General features: G+C 32.8%; 1 protein-coding gene across 1 annotated transcript; it reads left to right on the forward strand.

Moving 5' to 3' along the window:
• The first annotated feature begins 936 nt into the window (after window positions 1-936).
• Window positions 937-23,993, forward strand: LOC143076890 (uncharacterized). Its single transcript, XM_076252776.1, has 17 exons — window positions 937-1,088; window positions 3,921-4,196; window positions 4,943-5,172; window positions 6,306-6,486; window positions 7,785-7,889; window positions 8,465-8,585; window positions 9,454-9,581; window positions 11,014-11,284; window positions 13,133-13,308; window positions 15,456-15,728; window positions 16,217-16,446; window positions 17,457-17,637; window positions 17,826-17,930; window positions 18,729-18,849; window positions 19,899-20,026; window positions 20,552-20,819; window positions 22,073-23,993. The coding sequence occupies exons 1-17, from the start codon at window positions 1,037-1,039 to the stop codon at window positions 22,323-22,325; spliced, it is 3,099 nt and encodes a 1,032-aa protein (XP_076108891.1). The 5' UTR covers window positions 937-1,036; the 3' UTR covers window positions 22,326-23,993.
• The last annotated feature ends 1,389 nt before the right edge of the window (window positions 23,994-25,382 follow it).

Genomic DNA, 25,382 nt, shown 5'->3' on the forward strand with positions numbered 1-25,382 from the left:
ACCATTCCTCTTTAATTCAAGTCATTTTGCTATTCAGATCTCTTAAGATCTGTACCACAATTTTCGTCTCATCCATATATCATAGTCCTAAGAATGATTCAAAAGTGTAAAAATATCTAGATTCCAGATATAATCTTGTTATGGATGTATTTACATCACACGATACTAGTTAAATGAATTGGTAATCTGATCATGGGATTAAAAAATCAATTAAACGATACATTTTCTTTTTGGATGACTTGTATTTATTAATGTTTAATCTGCAGTCACAAAAAACATTTACTATGAAGACAAGAATATATTTGTACAATATATCAATATATGATATGAATAAGTTACAACCATTGATGGTCTGTATGCAGCAATCATTTGATTTTTGCGGGGGGAGGGGGAGGGGGAGGGGGAGGATTGTTGTGGATTAATTTGAAGAAAAAAAGAATATTTCCAGTTTTTGGAGAAAAAATAATTTGTAATTGACCCTGAGAAAAAAATGTTTGTTTCACCCTCAACTAGAAGACCTTAATATACATTTATAAACCTGTCTCCCTGAGTTATGTCCACCTTATCTAAGTACCTAACATTCCTCTGTATTAACAATCCAACCTTATATCTATTTGTATTATTTTGGGGTTTACACCATTTACTGATGAAGGGGTTCCCCAAAACAAAAATATCACTAACGTTGCACATACGAATGAATATAGCTTTAAAGTCAGAGCTATTTATAATAAACGACAATGTTATGTTTTTAAAAATAGATTAATTCAGTGTATGTTAACAAGCGCATATATTTGTTCCACATCCTTTCTTATAATATCATACATGTATAACCTCATGATGAACTTTACTGATCTTTACTAATCAAAATAATTTCATTATACAATTTGACCTGAAGCTATTGAAACACACTTAGATTTATTGACAATATACATGTATTTTTACAGTACAGGGACATTTAAATTTAAAAATAATTATTGTATAAGTAAAACGTGGTCAGGTCACGTTTTAGGAACAGCAAATAAAATACTGTTCCAAAATGAAGATGTGGAGATTTGTGCTTGTATATTTAATGGCAAATATACAAAACGGTAAGTTTAATTTTTAATATTTTTATGCATGCCGATTATAATCCCGTATATGATTATGCTCGTAAAACAAAGGCATAAATCAGAAGACTGTCAAAGAATATTTGTCACAGGTAAAAAATATTAACGAAATTGTGTCAAAGTAATCCTGAGTGTATCGATTAAAGGTAACAAATTGAAGAAGTACAAATAGTTGCGTGTCCAAGGGAAGGGGGGCTTTGTTGACCGATGGCTATTTATTCACATATAATACATGTTACGAATATCGTAGCGGTATGTTTAGGTTAAACACTGTTTTGGTGGGCTTCCAATTTTACATCGTCCTGAACATGCATGAAATATTGGCCACTGGACGTTAAGCAACCAACAATCATTTTTTATATTGCTTGTCTTTTTTTGCCTGAGAAGCTTGCCATTAATAAATTAGTTGTCACCTGAAATAAGAATTTAGAAATCAGATTAAAGTGTGATTCTAAAAACATCAATAGGTTATTTCTGCAAGAGTTTGAATAAATCAAGAAATATAACAATACGACGAGAACATATGGAGAAGGTACATGCACATAAAATTATACATGTATGAGACAGTTACATGTAAAAAAGCCTTCTGTAGCAGGAGCAATACTGCTGGAGATTCGGGGATGCGAACCACAGCTTGTTCTGGTTTGTGAACTGATTTAACGGAAACGACTGATGCCAAATGTGATGCGCTATAATATATCTAAGTAAATGAAAACCAAACACTGAAAACAATATATAATTTAATCATCAGAGTACAACTTGTATTCTGATATGTCAAAGGTGAATAGAAATGGAACATTCAATGTCTTCAAATTACCCGTACTATGAAGGCATGTACTAAAATGTAGCAAATGTACTAACCTAAACGATGGTTGGAAATTTTGGCTTTTCTTGGTTGGACTAAAAGTCTGTCCTCAGGAAATTCAATAATTATCTCAAACCAGTTATGTAAAATATATAAGTTTCTCACAGAAGGTAACCAAAGATTTTGCGACGATCCAAATATTAAACTTTTCAATATAAATAAATATATTTAACCAATGAAATCAAATAGCAAAAGCTATGTAATGTAACAAATATATATTGAATAAACTTCGTCTAAATCATCAAATAAAGAAATATGAAATTTATAGTTTTAAACAAGGGAAATAATTATGACATAATAATCCTTAATGCCACACTTCAATCAGGAGACGCCACTGGACATTCAGCAAACAACAGTCAATCAATGAACTATATGCATACAAAAGATAAGCCAGATAACAGGGCTGAGATAACATACACAATCGTAGTATACATATGAAAAAGATGTAGTGCGAAGGCAAATGAGAAAACTCTGTACAAGAGACCAAATGACACAGATCTTAAAACAACTATATATTAGGTAAATAAATAGCAAAGCACATACCGCATAGACAACTATAATAATTATAGTTTATCGTAGGACATACAGAAAATTCGTCCGTTCGGAACGGATCTCAACTTAAAGATGTACTTAGGTGAATTTAAAAAAATTAAGAAATTTAAAATTGATCCTAAAAGTCGGAATACCATTTGTTTAGGAACAAAGTAAGCACAAAATATTGATCTACTATGGAGCTCCTTTTCGAGATATTTGATTTTTTTATATGGCGGGAAAAGGCTGACTCGGACGTTTACCTATACATTTATTTGCATTTGCAATAATTTGCTCTCAAATCGAAAGAAAAGAAATCTTAAACTGCTGAAATTTTGTTAAATTACATGTACCTTTAATGAGCTGTTGAAGTAATATATGAAAAGAAAAAATTGGTGTTATGGGGCAAAATATTTTACCCTGAATACAAAGTGGAGTGAAAAAAACAAGGAGTCCGAACATCTGACAAAAATCCTTAAACCTCACCAAAGTACATCCTGAAGTAGCTTTATGTATACGGGCCCAGGTCATTGTATACAGTAAAAGTACAAAGTCTTAAAATTCAAGCGAAAACCCAGTTAAAATAGAACAAAAGAATTCAAGCTCTTTGTAAGAGAAGGCGATAAATGCCTCCTGTGATGTTTACTATAGTAACAAAAATTAACCAGTTAATAGAAACAAATAAAACGACAATTTTCTTCTCAATTATGAAGCGTTTAATTTTAAAAACACCATTTGCATAAGTTCCCATTATATCACATACAATTTTAATGCAATTTCTTATATTAAATAGTGTTACTATAAAACGTAAATTATATACTAAATTAAATCGTAAAGGATAGATATCCTTTAGTAACAATAATTTGCAAGAGTGAAATAATTAAACGAAGGCTCAATAAGAATTTGATAAGTAGATTTTCAATATAAATCAGTGTTTTCCAAAATGTATATTACATAATTATCTATGAAGCATAAAAAAATCACTCTGCTACATTAATATAATTCGAAACAGGAACGAAAACACGACAGCCGCTAATGAATTAGCACACATTAACCGACCGTGCGAGGAATGAACACATTAACCTATAAATACATGTAGTATACTTACATCCAGTAGTCTTCGGAAGATTAACATACGGTCACCATTCCCTAAATATAAAAGGCATTCACATATGAAGATAGTCATAAGATTCGTGAATGTGGACTGGGAGATTGGAATACGTAAAATGGTTCAACTTTTTGTGTTGGTGCACACTCACTCTCCCTTTTTATGTATACATAAAGCAATAGCACGACATGAGTCTTTTAACAATACACAACATACGTACACAGTTGTGTAAAACGTTTATCTATCACATTGCATTATTATTGCTTGCATCTCTAATTTATATAGTGCACTTTTCTAATGTTTTTTTCAGCATTATCAGATGACTGCTCCCCTGCTAATGTACAGGATAATCTCCAATCGTGTTTGAATGGTATATGGAACAAGGCTAACGACAAGAGTGCATTCTGGTACGGAAGTAATTGGGCGAGTATTTGTGGATATAACCCATTCGCCGCCCCTTACTGTACCGTCATACAACAGCCGTATACACCACATAGTCTACTGAACAGGGTATATGGATTGAACTGGAATTTGACCGTGAATCCACTGAAACAGTACTTAGATGTTACGTATCAAACACCCACAGGTATAGATAGTTAATTTTCATTTTACTGACCACTTTGACTTTATATTATTGATATAATAACGGCGCGGATCCAGCCAATTAAAAAAGGGGGGAGGGGTTACGACCCCCGAAACATCATGAAACCTTTATATAATTTAAAAAAAGTAATGGATAAATTGAAAAAAGGGTACCACTAAATGTTCAAATGAAAAATAAACCCACAAAAATAACAAAAAGAGTGGACGAAGCCCCGGAGCTCCCTCCCTCCCGTCGGATCCGCTAATGCATAATGTCACATATCACATATTTGTATTGAAAGGAGATTGTAACATTCATTTAACGGAAGTTAGAAAGTGTTGAAAGCTGTACTGGTCAGTGGCAGATCCAAAACAGGAGGGGGGGTCCGGAAGTTTGAACCCCCTTTTTGTAAAAGATCAATGAATTTGAATGGGGACATATGGTTAAACTCCCCCATTTTTTTCTTTCCGTTGAGAACCTCCCCCCTTTTTTTTAATTTGCTGGATCCCCCCTTTTACTCAAACAATCGACAATTTAATCCTTCATATATAAAAATTGATAGCAAGATGGGCGCACTTGTCAAATATTTACATGTAGTCATGATTCTATTCAAATAAACATAGGACGTCAGGGAAATTGATCATGCAGTTTGATCATACTTATAAATTAAAACTACTTGTCTGTTGGGATCATTAAAGTTTAATGAATATCATTTATTACATATTTATAACAAAAAAGCAATGTTTCAGGAACTTACCCTAGCTGTGGAAATACATACACGGTGACTGAATCAAAGACATTTGAACTACAACCTTTACTGTCCAAAAACATACACCCATGGGAAGCACGGAATATTCCAACAGTAACTTGGACGGCTTTACCGAATAAATTGTATACATTGTACATTTTTGACACTGGCTCCTCCATAGCACATGGACTTTATATCAATATAAATCAGAATGATATACAGAATGCAGAGGTAATTATTTATTAGTTTTACATAAATATTGCATTTTCTTACTTTTGAAACTGCCTTTAGACCACACTTACCAATATTTTGCTTTGCCCAATCGCTACCATCACCCGCTGCACTGAAGCCTCTTATCAAACTTTTCACTGCAGGAGGAATATTTCATAACTATATCAAAGTGACATTGTTTTTTGTTGATCGTGCTGCTATACGATTGTCAATATGTCCATACTGATATCTCAGTGACTTCTCATACCCCATTTATGGACATATTGTTTTCTGGTCTGTGCGTCCGTTCGCCCGTTCGTCCCGCTTCAGGTCGAGGTAGTTTTTGATGAAGTTGAAGTCCAATCAACTTGAAACTTAGTAAACATATTCCCTATGATATGATCTTTCCAATTTTTTGGCCAAATTAGAGATTTTACCCCATTTTCACGGTCCACTGTATATAGAAAATAATAGTGTGGATGGGGCATCCGTTTACTTGGGACACATTCATGTTTTTAAATATATTGGTGGGACAATTCAACAAAGTGTAGATTTAAAGAATATCCTGCTGACATTAAGGCAAAACTCCAAAAGGCGAATAGCTGTGATAGAGGAATTACATCAACCCTGTGAAAGTAATACTGGCTTTTGTAATGTCAACTTTTTCCGAAAGTGACAGGTAATAGTAAAAAATAAATTAGCTAATTATGACATGGGTGGATCGGGTGGGGGATGGAGTGTTCTAAGCAACATAAAAAGGAAGATCCATCAATATGTCCCTAATCAAAAGCTTTACTCGACAAAAAAAGATGATTCTGAACACATGGTCACCTTCTGGCTAAGCAAGAGGCATTTAAGAGTAGGATGAAAGACAGATTGACTCGTAGTCAGAATAATGTGTCAGGTTAGTAGGGTGACCTGTCCTTCTGGAATGTTACATTGTGTATCGTGACCCAGCATACTACACATTCTGATCAGCGTTTTGGTCTAGTACAGAACAGAGTTTATATTCATATCATTTAATCATACTCCTATCCTGAATATACCGTTTAATTTGCCACTGGACGTTAAACAATTATTTGTCAATCTTTGAGGCAAAAACAAATTATACTTTTTTCCTTTTTTAATAAAACTTGTTTTTTTTTAATTTTTAGGCTATCGTACATTACCATGGACCTAAAAATCCAACTGTAAGAGAAAATGTCTACGTGTTCATGGTATTCGAGCAGAACAATAGAATTGTTTTAACCAACAAATGGAATCAAAAACTGAAGCAGACTATGGTATCAACGGCCTATAACACTACAGACGCATTTGAGGAGCTTGATCTAACAGGTATATATACGCATTTATTTTACCGACTATCTTTAAGTGTGAAATTTAGACTTGTGACCTATTAAAATGAACAAGTCCTCAATACTGTTAGCATTAAGAAACTACTTCAATTGATCCTACAAAAACAGATGCCAACAATAACAACTTGTTGGGTTGTAATGTGCTTTATGAATTTATTTCAATCTTCGTCATCAATTTCTTCGTCTGTTGAAACCTTTAAGTTTTTTTTCTTAGTACCGTTTTGTTTTTAAAAAGAGATGTTACACCACTACTAACCGTGTATGAAATACGTCCATCCTCCATTTTAACCGGTTCCATTTTAACCTAAATTATGGAATTAAAAGGAACGTTATACCACAGTGACTACTAACCGTGAATGAAATAAGCCTCTTCTAACCTAATTTGAAATATATACGGTCACTACGCGGTCGCTTTTAACTAATCCTATTCCTAGAAATGTATAGGAGGAAAGATAATATCATATATATGAAAAAAATGTAGCCGTAAGAACAGATGTACAGACCTTTTAACATTCAAGCTGACCACACGCACGATAAGCGCAAAGACGATACACGCACGGTGAATGCTCTAAGTAATGTAAATTTCTCATGTCAACGCAATAGGGACTTGTACGTAACTTATTGAAATTTTAATGTCTAAGACTATTTTGTTGTGTATCTGTTTTTTCCATATTGAATAGAGGTATTAGGGGGCGGGGGTTGATAACTTACAAAACATATTTAACCCCGCAATATTATGTTTTGCGCCTATCTGAACTTCGGAGCCTCTGACCTTTCTTAGTCTTGTATGAATTTTAATTTTAGTTCATTTATGTATTATTGACTTTGGTATGATCTCCATTTTTTAATGAACTAGTACATATATTTGTTTAGGGACCAACTGAAGCCCTCCTCCGGTGCGTGATTTTCTGTCTTTGGTGGCTTTCGGCTGTTTTTGCTCTTTGTTCGGGTTGTCGTTTCTTAAGTATGAAATTTTGACAGAATATTCACTTTCACCGTTTTACTAAAATATAAAAAAAAAGAAAAAAGAAACAACACACTTTATCGTACAAGTGTCATTGGATTTATAGCAATTTGATTATTGGAAAACATGACATTTCCTTAACAATATAATGCTGATTTTTTACGGAGTTATCTTCTTGTAGTGTTATCTACCACCTTAATTGTAGTCGTGAGGTTTTTTTTTCTGAAAGGATGCCCAGGCTCGATCATTGGTCAAATATTAATTAGTTTTTACTGTTTCACACTTCATACAATATTATATATCTATTGCTACAGGACCGATAGCGATGAATTGGCTAACAGCTGTTAAAGATCCATATTCTGTCCAGTATTTTGTCAACAACGGTCTCATTAACAACTGTCCAAACATGGTAACTGAATGTAAGTGCATATATATATATTATGTATAAACAAGTTGCTTTCTTTAAAAAAAAAAGAGCAATACGTGGACTTAAGACCGCTGACTGCCGCATCACCAAAAGGTTGTTGATAAATGTTTGTTTGCTTTTGAAATGAAACATTTTACTGTGTATAGAAGAAGATAACGATGATGTTAACGGCACTTAATATTTATAGTTTAATCATACGATTTCAAGTTCCAGATATTTTATTGTATATTGAGTGATTGAAACATGGTAAAAATATAAGTAAATAAAAAATGTATTTTTCCGACCTACACAGAAAGGATGCTCAGGAAAAAAAAAGTGACTCCGTGTTTTTCTACATTTTCTATATCTCTGGATTATTTAATGTATTCCAATATCTAGAAAAAAATATCACAGTAATTCACTATAATTTAGTTCTAAATTTAATTTTTGAAGAGTAAATCAAGAAAAAATGTTGATGACGTCACTATCACATTTCAAAAATATGTCTGTAATTTAAAAAAAAAAACAACTTTCAGCCAATCAGAAGACGTGTTCCACCGAAAATAAAATTATTCTATAATGTTTCAGCTTTGAGAAAGAAGAAAGTAAGTTTTATACCTGACGATGTTGATTTGTCCATGTCATTAGACATCAGTCTTCACACAACAGCTTTAAATTTTGATTCATGTTGCACAAGTTATAGATATCAGTAAGTATATTTATCAAGGGCCAATCAGGGAATATGTGTTTCCATTAAATAACGCTATGGTCAAATAAATCACCATCACCTTCTGTCACATTTAAAAGATAAACCATGTACAATTAGCTTTTCGTCTGAAACAAGGAATGACTTCGATGACTGTCAACATTTTTCGATATGATTTTGTTTATTTCCAAATTGGTGTCATAAAAGTGACGGTTTGAAAATGTTCAAATACAACGGATGTTAAATGCTGTGTTTTTGTTTATGAAATCCTCGTGATTTTATTCTAAATGTAACAAATTTATGAAAATGAATTTATTGGTCACAACGTTTTGGAACTTTTGGTCCTCAGTGCTTTTCAACTTTGTACTTGTTTTGGTTTTCGAAATGTTTTCATCTGCGCGTTACTGGTTAGTCTTGTGTGGACGAAGAGCACGTCTGGCGTTTTAATTTTTGAATTTGGTACCTTTTGTTAGCTATAATATTCGTGTGTTTCTCTGTTTTATATGTTCTCCCATTCATTTGTATTGTAGTCCTGTCATGTAATGTTCTCAATTTAATGTTATATGTAACATTGCCATAAAAGCGGGAGGTTTGGCATGGCACAAAACCTGGTTCAACTCTCCATTTTTTTCTTCTTAAAATGCTCTGTACCAAGACAGGAATATGGCCATCATTATATTATAGTTCGTTGTTTGTGTGTGCTATATTTTAATGATGTGTTTCTGTTGTAGTAGTTATCCACCTATATTGGATGCGTTTTTCTCAAATTTAGTTTTGTCTGGCAATTTTTTAAGTTATGCATGTAAAATTTCATCTATATTATTAAACCATTTGTTTATTATTGTCAATCTATTGTGAAAATATAATTTAGAGAACATACAGCCAAACTGAATCCAATTGGAAATGGCTATATCAGTCCAGCTCACGCCAGAAGTGAGGCAACATTAACTATGACTCTTCTGAGAGAGGGTTTACTTTTCATGCCTTCAGGAAACACAGGTACTATTGTAATGGTTTCATTATTTCAAAGGGATTCGTTCTTCTAACTACATTGTTTTTCTAGCCTAATAAGAACACTGTGAACCAACTTATTTTTCGCGGATACTTTATTTTAGGGTTCAGTCCTTTCTAGTCCATTTCGAAGCGATTTCATTTTGCGGTGTGCAAATTTACTAGATGTACATTGTAGGTAATTAAAAAAGATCTAAGTTCTACGTGTTTGCGACGATTTAAAGTGGCGAATATAAATCGCTCTCGAAAACTAGTTGGTTTATCTAACACCGGTACAACAAAACGTTTGTGTACAACCTAGCAAAAAGTAAAATCCCAAAAACACCGAACTCCAAGGAAAATTCAACACAGAAAGTCCCTAATCATATGGCAAAATCAAACGCTAAAACACATCAAACGAATGGATACCAACAGTCATATTCCTGACTTGGTACAGACATTTTCTTATGTAGAAAATAGTGGACATAACCTGATTTTATAGCTAGCTAATCCGCTCACTCATATGACAGTCGCACCAAATTCAAGCAAGTATATTACAACCTTTTTCCCGATTTTGGTGGTCGATAATCATATAGCGCAACCTTTTATTTGTAATTATTTACAAGATCACCATAGTGCGAATGTACTACACGCCTTTTGTTTCGCAACTTTTAATAACCTCGTTGTCAATATAACGTGACTAGTAAATATTTGATAATGTACCTAATGTTAAGTTAAATCAACAGTTTCCATTGGAATAGTACTAATGCATAAGATTTAACACAACTGGGTAAATCGGAAAGTCTCTTAACTTTTAAAGTAAAATTATAACGAATTATAGGGTCATTTTAAAGGGACATCATGAATCAAGAGCAAACACTTGTAAAAGTAAACATTGAAACAGTAAACATTGAAACAACCCAATCTTAAATTTCAATACCATTTATTAATTTTTTAAACTGATATATGTACATATCAAAAGAACAGGAAGATTTCTAACAACGACCTTGACCATAAAACAACGAGGAGATGGGTTGTATATCAATAAGATAGCAAATAAATTACAAACAAAAGGTCGGATGACATCTTAATGGTAGCGCAAGTTTTCCAAAACAGTCAGATATGCACACTTATAATACACGTATACAATGAATCGTTACTGTGTTCACTGTCAGTGTGTTGGCATATGTGCAAATATTTTCGAAAAAGACCATAAAAACAATTAGAGGGAAACGGTACCAAGGGTGAAATATAAAACCATAATCAAACACAAAATAATGACATCAGGGTTATAAAGAAAAACGACAAACAGAAGAAAAACAATACACATAGTATTTCGAATACTACATTGATCTACTTTATATTTAGCAACTTACAGTGGCTTAGATAACATGGATGATTTCAAGCGGAAAACAACTAAATAATAATAAATATGTTTCAGATGTACGTTACACGTTACTATGTGTCGACATATCTGTTCCATACCCAGCAGCCGGAACTCCTGATTTACCTCTTATGCACATGCTCGTTACTAATATCAACGGAAGTGATATTGCATCTGGAGACATGATCCGATCGTATCTAGGTCCAGCACCACCTGATTATGTTAACCACACCTACATCTTTTTGTTGTATACACAGACTTCAATGCTGAACAAAGTTGACACTCAATCCTATCTAACACAAGGGTGTTCTGCTGGAATAGATGGTCGGTAAGAATTAGTTTTTCTAAATATGAAATTACAGTACATGCATCTTAATGAGCCGTAAATATTATGTATGGGTTCACTAGCAACGTCACAGTAGACGTTTATAGAGGAAAAATAAAGGGAAAAAAACCTTCTTGCTGTTCAATAATCACACATGATGAAATATAAACATTAATTGTAAAGCAAACACAGTTTTTAGAAGCCACAATTTGATTCTATTCATACATTAACGTTGTTTTTCGGCGGCGTCGTTATATGTTAATATATACATTTGTGTTTAGATAAGTGTATGGGGAGCCACTAGGTGATAGGTCAATTGCATTTGAAATTTAGTTGTATTTATATTTGAACATCTCATTTAAATAGGAATTACTTTGCCTGCCTTTTATTCATGTTTTTTTTTATATATAATTGCTGCGTGTACCTGGCGAGGGGAACGATAATTTTATTGACATTCAGGACTCTAGCACTAGCATATCTCATTTTCCATCGATATTAGTAAGAATGTATCCTTTAGTTATTGCTCATTGACGTTTTTTTATCTCTTTATGTTAATTTTAAGTATCATGATCATTTTAGTTGAACCACTTATGATAGGTAAAAAGTTAATGGTTTGCTTTGCAGTTGTATAAGCTTTGACATGCACATATCTTATTACGACGGAGAGTATTTGGCTCTGTACCATCAGTCATGGTTCATTGACTCTGAATAAGATGTATAGGATACGTGATCAAAGAATGAAAACAACACATTAAATTAATTTATGCTTTCGAAGCGCTTTCCTGCATTGTCCTTCATCCGGAACGCTCAAAGCCGAATGTTTTAAAGCAGAGGATATATAAGTTCCGAAACAGTCGAAGAGCTGTTTGACAAAAATACTATAAACAAAGTATAGCCAAATCCATCTAATGCCAACTTTGCCTAAGGGAGAAGAAACCATAGTTTCTTTATAATACAATAACTTATAAATGAACAATTTTAGAAAGCTTTGTTATAAGTCATGTCGGTACAAAGGTAAATGAACCATGACTGATTGATTGGCCAATCAAACTAAATGGACATATATAATTGACCTACCACAAGTGGACCCAATAAACTGACCTAATTACAAACTTATATATTGTAAAGGGAGCCACCGAAAAAGCTAACGTTAATGTATGTTTAGGATCCAGTTGTGCATCGCTGTATAATTGGTTTCTACTCAATATATGTTCACCTTTACTGAGCTGATGATACTTAAGTGTTGTCATGTCTGTAGCAACATTTGTATTTTACGAACAACACTAGCTACAGGAAAGATATATCTCTGTGTCAACAATTTTAATCAATAACGTTTTATTAATTCACCTTACAGATTAAAACGGTTATGTTTTTTGTTTTGTTAATTAATTGCTCTCTTGTACATAACGGGCGTAAGAGAATGTATTAATCTACATTTTCAATTGGACATATGAAACATATTTATCTTCCTTGAAATTAAATAGTATTTGCAAGCTGAAATGGATTAATTAAGTAACCTTCTTAAAATCGATACAATGGCCGACCGAATTTTTCTGACTTCTGTGCCCATATTTTACCCGTCCCATTTTTCATTTTCCTCATTTCCACTGTTTTATCTTTTTTGTTTAACACGGAGTGGTTTTAAAAGATAAAATAAAATGATACAAGGGAAACATGAAATGAACAAAAAAACAAAACCACCAAGAGACAGATTATTCAGTCTAGATGCAATGGGTGGTAGAATATACGTATTACTGACTTGTTGCACGTGATTTATAACTGCTGCATTTATTAAGATATTAGTGATAAAAACAATCATACGTTCAATGTTGACCCGCATTCACTTTCCAGATGTTTATTCAACGTAACACGCTTTGTTGATGGTTCCAATCTGAAGCTTGTTGGTTCCACGTGGTTTCAAGCAACAACTGATGAATACATCCGGTATGCGTATGTTAACAGAGGAGACGATCCGGACAGTGTATGCAACAATATAAATGGTTACGCTAATCCATGTCCAGTTACAGGTATTGTAATGTGTAGTGTGTTTTAAATTCTTTAACACAGGCGGAATTTTATTGAAAAAACCAAAAACAACATATCATAACAAATTTAATAATCATTTGTACTTGATTTAGCAAGGATTCTTTTTTTTTAACGGTTAAATACACTTAACGGCACTTTTTTTTTATAGTTGAATCTTTAAATTTCAAGTATGAAATGTTGTTTATTAAAAGAGGGACGAAAGATACCAAAGGGACAGTCAAACTCATAAATCTAAAACAAACTGACAACGCCATGGATAAAAATGAAAAAGACAAACAGAAAAACAATAGTACACATGACACAACATAGAAAACTAAAGAATAAACAACACGAACCCCACCAAAAACTAGGGGTGATCTCAGGTGCTCCGGAAGGGTAAGCACATCCTGCTCCACATGTGGCACCCGTCGTGTTGCTTATGTCATTACAAATCCGGTAAATAGTCTAATTCGGTAGGTCACATTCATGAAAGGGAAGGGGATTGTAGTTACGACGTAAGGAACATATCCGATATCATTTGTGAAACGGTTATTCCATAACGGTCAACCAACTCGTGATGGCGTCCGTAAAATTTACGGAGGGATGATTTCAACTTCACCATTTGGAACTCTTGGTTTAATAGCTTTCTTGTGAGCAGTAACCCTCTATCAAGAAAATCATGATAGGAAATGCAAGCACGGGAATATCGTATCAATTGGGAGATATATACCCCGTATGCAGGTGCTGCTGTAATGTTGCTACTTAGAAATGGAAAGTTCACAATTGGAAAGCTGAAATCATCTCTTTTGTCGTAACGTTTTGTTTTCAACCGACCCTCATTGTCAATTTCTAGATGTAAGTCAAGATATGAAGCCGACTTAACTGTATCTGTAGTATCCTTTATCTCCAATTCGATGGGATAGATGCGTTCCACATAGTCACCAAATTTTGAATTGTTTAGTGAAAGAACGTCATCTATATAGCGGAAAGTAGAGTTAAAGGATATTGCTGACTTCTAATCTTTCTTCCTAAGAAGTTCCTGCATGAAGTCAACCTCATAATAATAAAGAAACAAGTCGGCAAGTAGAGGGGCACAGTTTGTTCCCATTGGGATGCCGACAGTCTGTTGAAAAACACGTCCTCCGAACGTTACAAATATGTTGTCAATCAAGAAATCAAGCATCTTGATAATATCGGTTGCAGAGAATTTTTAGTTTGAATCAGAGTGATTCTTTACAAAGTATGATTTATCCCTCCCTAAGACAAGATACTTGTATCTACGTTGGCCATTCTTTTTTCTGAAGCAAAGTAATACCAACTCTTTCAATTTGTCTTTTAGTTTGGAATGTGGAATACTTGTGTAAAGAGTAGAAAAGTCTTGGTCAATTATTAATCAAGAAAAAAGTATCTTAAAAAGTTTGCAACATCAATAGAAAGGATGCTCAGAAAGAGACACATTATACGGTCAAAAGGAAACATGCCAAAAGAAGACAAATTATGTTTTCCGACACAAAGCAGATGCTTATTTACACTTTCTTAAACACAAAAATGAATCACAACCGTGACGCTGTTGAATATATATGATGTTAATATTTAAATAAAAACAACATTACAGTTGAAGGAAATTCATAACATAATAGGTAAAATCTTGAACAAATGTGACAAAAATCTATGTTCGTATAGGAATTGACACTGATTTTTATGTCACACCTACGATAGTAAAGGTGCAATATGTGTTCTGGTCTGTGCGTCCATCCGTCTGTCCGTCTGTTCGTTCGTCCCGCTTCAGGTTAAAGTTTTTGGTCGAGGTCGTTTTTGATGAAGTTGATGTCCAATCAACCTGAAACTTAGTACACATGTTCCCTATGATATGATCTTTCTAATTTTAATGCCAAATAAGATTTTCTTATCCCAATATCACGGTCTATTGAACATAGAAAATGATAGCGCTAGTGGGGCACCGATGTACTGGGGACACATTCTAAGTTTTATACGTGTAATGGTACTGGTTAGTATGTTTAACAAAATATTCCTTGGACTCCTAACTCTAGTTTTTCAATAATTGTGCACACAATTTCTTCATTATAACGGCATCTGTACACAAATATTACTATAGTTTGCTAAATATTTTCTTTTATGCTATTTACAGCATCAAATGACTGCTCCCCTGCTAACATAAAGAACGCTCTTCGGTATTGTTTGGATGGTATATGGCACAAGGCTAACGACAAGAGTGCATTCTGGTTTGGAAGTAATTGGGCGAGTATTTGTGGACCCAATCCATTTGACGCACCTTACTGCACAGTCATACAACAGCCTTACACACCACACAGTCTACTTAACACAATGTATGGATTGAACTGGAATTTGACCGTGAATCCACTGAAACAATACCTACATATAACGTATCAATCACCAACAGGTAGATAGTAAATTTAAATTTTACTGAACAGTTAACTTTTTTGGAATAAGAAGAGGCACATAATCAGCCTTTTTCAAAAAGTGGGTGTTCCAGTTCCCAAAACATCATGAAATATTAGCAAAGTTGATAACAACAAACAAACAAAAAACACAAATAACAAAAATGGTTCTATAGTTCACATAATCTAAAATAAATCGAAAAGGAGGGTTACAAATATTTTTACATGTTGTAAGAGAGATTGATACATTTTCACAGGAAGCTTCATTGTATACTTCTCAAACGAATGACAATTAAAATTCATAAAAAAATGATTGCAAGACGAGGCATACATTTGCACTAAATCATGATATTTATTTAATAAGGAAAAAACATCTATGAAATTCAGTATATACTTTGATATTCATTAAGTTAAAAACTATTTCTATTAGATCTCTAAGGTTTTAATAAATCTATTTACATGTTTAGTAAAACAATTTATAACATTTCAGGGTCATACCAAAGCTGTGGAAATACATACTCGGTGACTGAATCAAAGACGTTTAAACTTGAGCCTTTACTGTCGGAAAACACTCGCCCATGGGATGTACAGAACTTTCCAACAATAACATGGACGGCTTTACCAAATAAATTGTATACATTGTTCATTTTTGACGCTGGCGCCTACATAAATCATGGTGTTTTTATCAATATAAAGCAAAACGATATACAGAATTCGGAGGTATATTTGAATAATTTTTTTATTATATATGTATGTGTTTTTTTTTCATTTACATTATCAATTATAATTGTGAAAAAAAAGAAAATGTCAACAGTAACATGAATACAAATATACGCAATACATACTTTCAATAATAGTTTTTTAAATACAAAAAATGTACATGTTTTAACATTTAAAGATATCATAATTAGCTTCAATAACGACCAACTTGATCAAGCATATTTTAGCATGCCCCATCTGGAAGTAAATTTATGAGACTATATTACACGACAATATAACACTAGGCTAACACAGAAAAACAACTGCTATCACACATATTTCAAGAAAAAACAATTGTTTGAGTTTCCTGAAAAAAAATCTAGTTTTTTGACTCAGTAAACTCTTTTCATCAAAGAAAACAATTGGTCTTTTATCAACAATCTTCAATTTTATTCTACAAAGAGACTTACAACACGTAGAATACTCAGTTTACACATTAACTATGTTAATTAATTCAGTTCACACATATGAGTTGAAACTGAGAAAAAATAGTTATCGATGATACAGTACATTAAGATTTGACAAACACAGTTATACCTCTAAAAGTAATGCAAGCAAAAGTAATATGCATGTCAACACAGAAGTGCTGATTACTGGGCTAGTATCACCCTCGGAGATGAAACGTCCACCAGCAGTGGCATCGACCCAGTGGTGTTAATTTGATACATGTTCACAGCATACAATATACCTGAGAAAATCATTCTAGAAACCCTTGTTGTAGGCACAGAAATCAAAAGATTTTTGTATCAATATATAAGAGGCAAAAAAAAAAATACAGATACTGAAGGTTGTGGACTCGTGTTCCTGTTGCATCAAAACAATTGTTTTATTAATTTTTGTTTGCTTTTCCGATGAGCATGCTCCTACTAAAACTACATTTAATTTGCAACTGGACACTAAACAGCTTCCATCTATCTTGAGATAAAACAAAATCTCAGTAACCTTTTTCTTTACAACTTGTATTTTTTTAGATTATGAAACCTTACAGCAACCCTAAAAATCCATCAATAAGAGAGCAACCCTACGTGTTCTTGTTATTCGAACAAACAGATAGAATTGATTTAACCGACGAATGGCATCAAAAACTGAACCAGACAATGGTTCAAGAGGCCTTCAATTATACAGAAGTATTTCAGGATCTTAATCTGACAGGTATGCATAAAATTGTTTGTGAAAATAGTAGTATCACAACTATTCCGGGACTATAATAGATTATCATGCATGAACACATCAGTATACTCATGAATTAATGTTTTTTTTTCAAACGTAGGCCATATACTCATAGTCAAATAATGTATATGTTTTGTTCTTACTTTACAATGGTATATTTATTGGTACAGGACCCATAGCGATGAATTGGCTGACAGCTGTTAAAGATCCCTATGTTGTACAGTACTGGGTAAATGTTAATTTAATTAACAACTGTCCAAATATGGTGACTGAAGGTAAGTATATATTTATAGGTGTAGAGGGAGGATTGAGATCTCCAAAATATGTTTAACCCCGTCACATGTTTGCCCCAGCCCAAAGTTTGGAGGGTCAGACCTTTGTTAGTCTTGTATGACTTTTAATTTTGTTCAATTATATGTTTTGGAGTTTAGTATGACGTCCATTTTCATTGAACCAGTACACATGCTTAAGGCGCCTGCTGAAGCCCGCCTCTAGGTATATGTACGGGATTTTTTGTTGAAGACCCATTGGTGGTCTTCGGCTACTTTCTGCTTCTAAGTGGGGTAATTGTCTCTGTCACAAAACATTTGTTTTGCCCGCTTTACCTCCATCAGGAACTTGAAAAGTTCGAGTTTATTTGATCACAATTATGTTAAAGGCCGTATGGTGACCTGTAGTTTTTAACCGCTATGTAAGTTGGTCTCTGATAGATATATATCTCATTGAACACCATACACAATCTCTTATTTTGATAATTAATTATCTACATGTTGATAAACATGGCATGTTCCCTAGGATAGCAGATTGAACAATATGATACAATTAGCCATTGTCACTAGCCAATGGTTGCTATCTAGGTCTCATATAAACAACGTTGAACAATCAACTAAATATATATAGACTGAAGGTTCATTCCAATCAACAATAAAATATTTACTTCGCTACGTCCGCTGATCATACGTTTATGAAATATGGCTGTTTGGACTCGCCATCATATTTTTTTTTCACATACTGTTTTCAGTGTATTATATTGCATTTCCTCTCTAAGAAATTTACCATTCTATATGTTTCAGCTTTAAAAAAGAAGAATATAAGTTTTATACCAGATGATGTTGATTTGTCCATGTCATTATACATCAATCTTCACACGACAGCCTTGAATTTTGAATCATGTTGCACAAGTTATAGATATCAGTAAGTACACAAAGACACAGTAATATACCGCTGTTCGAAACTCATCAATCGATTAAGAAAAAAAATAAAACCGGGTCCAAACTAAAACTGAGGGAAACACATCAAATATAAGAGCATAACTACGACACAACAGAAACAAAACATTAAAATGTAACACAAAGAAACGAAATATAATATGACAATGGCCATTTTCCTGACATGGTACAGGACATTTTAATAAAAGAATGGTGGGTTGAACTTGGTTCAGTGTGTCTTGACATGATATATCAAAGGTGTAATTGGACCACCTTTTTCCAATATGTACAACGTTACAATCATAAGATACATCACCATTCATTGTTACCAGTAATGTTTTGGAGATGAATTTTATATCATGTTCAAATATTTACACTTTTTAAATAGGCAAAAACTACACTACAGAAGTAAAAAAAACAACACTTAAGTTGTCATTGGAGAGGTTTTCATCTTTGAGCTAATAACTTTCTGAAACGATTCTGTGTTTATATTTATTGTCAAGTGTTAAGATATTCTGTAATACTTACACAAAGAAATAAATCGTGTGTCCTTTTTTTATATCTTTTGATCCTCAGTAACGGATATGGGTATAATGATAATAAAAATAAGAAAGATATTACAAAACTAGTGTGAAAACAACCTCATAAAAACTGATTAACGCATAATGATATGTCCTATTTGGTATTAGTGGGGTTTTTGTTTACGTAATTGACACGGTAATCAAAGCAGGTTAAATGTTGTGTTAATGACGAAATCCTCATTATCATTTATTCTGGATATAATAACTTAGCTTTATTACTGTTGTTTTGTTGTAGTCGCATAGGCATTTACTTTATAGTTTTTTGTTTACTCAGCACGACGATTAAAGCATATCAGCATTTTCATAACTAACTTAAATGATGAATCTGAACACGATTTCTTATAAGCAAATTGTAACGAAATATACAAGTGAACATAACACAAATGAAACACCACCTTCCTCCAAATTGAAATTATTGAAATATTTGGAATTGTCTGACATTTTATAATTTTAGGGAGCATACAGCAAAACTAAATCCCATTGGAGATGGCTATATTAGTCCAGCTCAAGCGAGAAGTGAAGCAACTTTGACTATGAGACTTCAGAGAGAGGGCATACTATACATACCATCATTTAAAACGGGTACAATTTGAATTGGTGAAATTATTTTAAAAGAATTTGAATTGTAACATGTCTTACAGCAAAGTGAAATATTCATCAATATATTAATTTACAATAGTGTCGCTGTTCTGCTAATTGAACTAATTTTCAATACTTAGTTCATGATTACTTTTTAATCTGACAACTTTAAAATAAATCGTTTGTTTTGCAAGTTGAGTGTAATTTAACCTGTCTTTGACTGTTATCTTCGATTTCGTCTAGAAATTATGCATGCCAAATCTGTTAAGGATCACAATCATACAAGTATAGTGAATGCCTCTATATGCACTCAGATAGATAACCTTGTCAATGCTGTCATCAATACAACTTTACTAGTAGCATGTAGCCATTTTCTGATCCTATTTATTTTGTCATGTGTATCACAAACCATTTCGGGATCATAATATATTTAGCAACACGGACAAAGCAATAAAGAGTTAGTGTTTCCTTTTAAGATCTATTCAAGCAGAAAACAAAAACAAAAAAACTGTAATTTCTATATTTCAGATATACATACTTTACTATGTGTCGACATATCTGTTCCATTCCCAGCAGCCGGAACGCCTGATTTACCTCTTCTGCACATGCTCGTTACTAATATCAACGGAAATGACGTTTCATCTGGAGACATAATCCGATCGTACCGAGGACCAGAACCTCCTGATTATGTAAATCACACCTACATCTTTTTGTTATATACACAGAGCTCAATGCTGGAAGAAAATGAAACTACATCCTTTTTAACACAAGGGTGTTCGTCTGGTATAGATGGTCGGTAAGAATATTCTTTTTTTGAACTAAACAGCATATGATGATATAAAGTGATATAATACATACACCATAGCAACCTTTAAATAATGAATTTGGGTTTACATGCAACGTCACAGTATATAAAGGAAACCTGTCGCGGGAAAACCCGAATTGTTGTTTCGTTAGGAAACAAGCTTATAACAAGGAAGCATTTAATTTTAGTTTCTTGTGTATAATTCGGAGTTTAGTAAGACGTCCATTATCACTGTACTAGTATACATATTTTTTAGGGGCCAGCTGAATGACATGTGCGGGAATTCTCGCTACATTGAAGACCCATTGGTGGCCTTGGCTGTTGTCTGCTCTATGGCCGGATTGTTGTCGCTTTGACACATTCCTAATTTCCTTTCTCAATTTTTTTTTTAATTGATTCTCTTCTTACATTAACGTCATATTTTTGGAAGAGTGACGTCGACAATGTACAAATTTGTTATTAGGTGGGTTGATAGGGTACAAATAGTGGTATGTGTATAAGAACATCTCATTTCCTTACAGATTATTTGTCCCGTCACCAGTCATTTTTTCCTTCATTTTTCCTACAATCGATATAATAAAGCTCTGATCCTTTAGTTATGGTTGATTGGCTACGTTAAATTAAGTGTAGCATAGTCATTTTATGAAATGTCAAAACTATTTAGTATTTTGCATTTGTATGCGCATTGCCTTGCATCTTATATTTCGTATTACAACACAGACTATTTTACCTTTCACCTTCAGTCATGGTTCCCTGAGTGTGAATATGATTTAGAGAATAAACCATTTTTATTTCAAAACTTAAACTTCACTAAAGTAAAACTAACAACTGGAGAAATATGTGTCTTCGTCGACCATTTTATAAATTACGTTTAATTAATCCACCTTACACATTATAAAAGTTATGTTTACAATGTTTTATTTGTTATTATTATCATTGATATCTTGTGTAAATTCACAAATTCATTAAAAATATTAAAAAAAAAACATTTGTACAAAAATTGTATCTTCTCAGGCTGACAGGGTAAATTAAGTGACAATTTTAAAAACGATGCAATTGGTGAAACTGCTATTTATAACTGAGTAGGTGCACATGATTAACAAATTCAACATGTATTGCCTGTTAATTGTTCTGTTTATTCCACCTTTCACAGATGATCCACTTCAATTAGTGTATTAACATGAAAAAGAAATTGCTGATATTATTCTCATACGGTCAATGTTTACCCGTATTATATTTTGTAGGTGTTTATTCAACGTGACACGCTTTGTTGAGGGTTCCAATCTGAAGCTTGTTGGTTCCACGTGGTTTCAAGCAACAAATGATGAATATATCCGGTATACGTATGCAAACAGGGGAGATAACCCGGACAGTGTATGCAACAATATAAAAGGTTACGGTAACCCATGTCCCGTCGGATCAACAGTTATTGTCAACTCTAGTATGTTTTCCGTTCTTTTATTGTGCATACTGACTTACTTTTCATTCACTAAATGAATTTAGCAATACAATCCACCAACCGATATAATCCAGAAATATAAGAAAAACGTATCAGAAATATTTGGTTATATTATGTAAATTTAAACATTTCTCTAGTGCACAAGTTCTGTCAATAATGAGATGATATTGAATTGAAACTCACTATACACTACTTACCATTTTATGATATTTCTTTACAAGCAATGTGACCAACTGTGCTTTGTTCAATTATTTATACGTTCGTTGTAATTGATATTGAATTGAAACTCACTATACACTACTATGATATTTTTTTACAAGCAAGCAATGTGACCAACTTATTTATACCTTCGTTGTACGATTCGAATCTATCATCAAAACAAGTGACAACAAATCCATTTAAGTATCATCAATTGTGTATTACTATGTAAAAGTGCTCGTAGAAATACTTTGTAAACTGCCACTTATACAGAATATAAATGTAGATGTATGATATTTTTGATAATTAAATTCCCTCGTTTACTTAGCAATTAACAACACAGGCATGAACCTTATCGTTATTGTTGTAGCGCAATTGGACATTGTTCACAACTAGTAGAGCAATAAAATATTTGAAGTTGGTTTAAAAAACACAATATGATCTGGAAATAGAATGATGATAACCACTTATTTTTCATATAAAGTGTATCTCTTGCAAGGAAACAATTTATCTACGCCTTATTATATAATTTCTGAGACATCTTGAACATGTTGAACACTATTGTCTTTATGTGTGCTATGAGTTGACGTTCTTATTATATGTACGATTTAAATGTTTGATTTGTTATTCATCAGTTCATTATTTCATAATTTCATTTATTCTAATTCATCATATGACGTTCGACTGATACTGATAAACGCTTAAATGCACGTCACTGCACAATTGCAGATTCACACCACTACACACATATATGCTTCAGCTAAAATTTTACACGCGTTTAGTGTATATATATGGTTTTAATATTTCATTGACTGCTTATTTGCGTTTCTTAGTGGGCGCTAAAACACTGACAAAATAATTACAGGTATGTATTTACTGTTAATCAAATCTAATATACAGTTCCAGAATAGAATTTCATTTTGTAAAAATTATGTCAAAATATATGATTGTTTCATTTTCAAATTCATTTACAAGATTCGATAGGGCTTTTGCGTTCTTTTTATATGGTTTTCAAATGCAAAATAACTGAACTGCACCTATAAATTGCTTCATTTGCATAATGTATTTACGGCGTTATTTTGTAGTGCTTTGACGAAATTATCTATAGATCTATCAGTTCTTGGTCTTTATTTAGCTTGAGTCGTTATAATTAGATTATGAAATAATGTATTTGTTTTCAAAATTTGTTGGAAGATTTTTATAATGTTGAAATAAAAATGTATTTTAAAATAGTTAAATAACAGTGGCACTAATTCTCTGTTTGAGACATAGCTGAGATGGTTATACAGCAGATTGAAACCCCTACAATGTGTTGTTTGGTATATTATTCTGCGTTTTCTTTTTAATTTCAAATTCAGTGTAATAAACTATAATGTTTAAAACATAATATCATTCGGATTTTATTTACAAAACATACTATATATTTCATGTTTTTATAATGTTGATGTATTTATTACTTACAGACTGTCAATGACACGAGTTAACTCAATAAAGAGTTTTAAATAGTGCTTTGGTTGTTATCATGTTTATATTACACACTTTATAATATAAAATAAGTTTAGCATAGACGGTATGTTTATTTCGACAGTTTCTGGTCAAACAACTGAAAAATTGAATAATTTTAGTAGCATATATTATAAGATTAAAACACAAAAAAAAACCAAAAACGGAATCCGCAGCAAACAATGAATATATATTATAAGAAGATATGGTCTGATCGCCTATGAGATCACTCTTTCATGTAGCAATGTATCAAAAGTTAACAATTATAATTTGAACTTCATTACGGAGCCTTGGCTTATATCAAACAATAATACATGCAGGGCTACACAAATGACTATTGTAAAACTACTTAAACATGAAAACAAACGGTCTTACCTATATAAAACAAGTACAAAACATAAAGCAATAATGATTCACACCAGTAAAACACAACCTATAAAATAACAGGATCCTGACTAAGGGCAGGTTCATAACAATGCTGCGGGTTAAAACCAGTTAGATGGCGCTTACCCTGCCACAAACTTGGGACAGTGTTGCAATAGCACAATAAAGTACCAACTACACAATTTAAACAATAAACGAAAAACAAATAGAGCAAAAGCAACAAACAACAACCACTCAATAACAGACTTGGGACAGATACTATTAAATGTGGTGTTGTTTACGCTTTGACATGCACCAACTTTCTGGTCTTTTAACATTTTTTATTCGAGCGTCACTGATGAGTTTTTTGTAGACGAAACGCGCGTCTGGCGTAAATATAAAATTTCAATCCTGATATCTATGACGAGTTTACTTTATCTGGCACATAAAACGACACACAGGAAACTATCAATTATCATAGCTAAATTCGATCAAATAGACAAGTTAATAATATAACTTAAAAAAACTTAATAACTGACCATAGAAATGCAATATTAAAAGGTGCTAAATTAAATCTAAAAATTGAGTGATGTGACATAAGATATATAATGAAATTCTTATGACACCAGTAGCATTACGACAGTGTCGAGACTAATAAGAGAACGCAAAAGACAAGTGGATTAAATGATAACTAAAGAGACTATCAGAGTTTTAGGTTTTTTGCAACAACACAATTGGCTGAACTACAAAAAGGTAAAAAGTAAAATCATAAAAATACTGAACTCAGGTGAAAATCAATTCGGAAAGTCCATACCCACATGGCAAAATCAAATAACAAAATGCATCTAAAACGAATGGACAAGAACTGTCATATTCCTGACTTGGTACAGGCATTTTCAAATGTAGAAAATGGTGGATTGAACCTGGTTTTATAGCTAGCTAAACCTCTCACTTGTATGACAGTCGCATCAAATTCCATTATATTGTCACCGATACGTGAACAAAACAGACACAATAGGTAAAAATGTCAA

This window comes from Mytilus galloprovincialis, chromosome 5 (assembly GCF_965363235.1).
Source record: "Mytilus galloprovincialis chromosome 5, xbMytGall1.hap1.1, whole genome shotgun sequence".
Taxonomy (NCBI): domain Eukaryota; kingdom Metazoa; phylum Mollusca; class Bivalvia; order Mytilida; family Mytilidae; genus Mytilus; species Mytilus galloprovincialis.

What these genes read in the sequence shown, in the direction of transcription:
- LOC143076890 (XM_076252776.1), top strand. Translation starts at nt 1,037, where the DNA reads ATGAAGATGTGGAGATTTGTGCTTGTATATTTAATGGCAAATATACAA. An exon ending in AATGGCAAATATACAAAACG is followed by an intron (nt 1,089 to 3,920) that starts GTAAGTTTAATT and finishes TGTTTTTTTCAG; the next exon opens with CATTATCAGATGACTGCTCC. An exon ending in ATGATATACAGAATGCAGAG is followed by an intron (nt 5,173 to 6,305) that starts GTAATTATTTAT and finishes TTTAATTTTTAG; the next exon opens with GCTATCGTACATTACCATGG.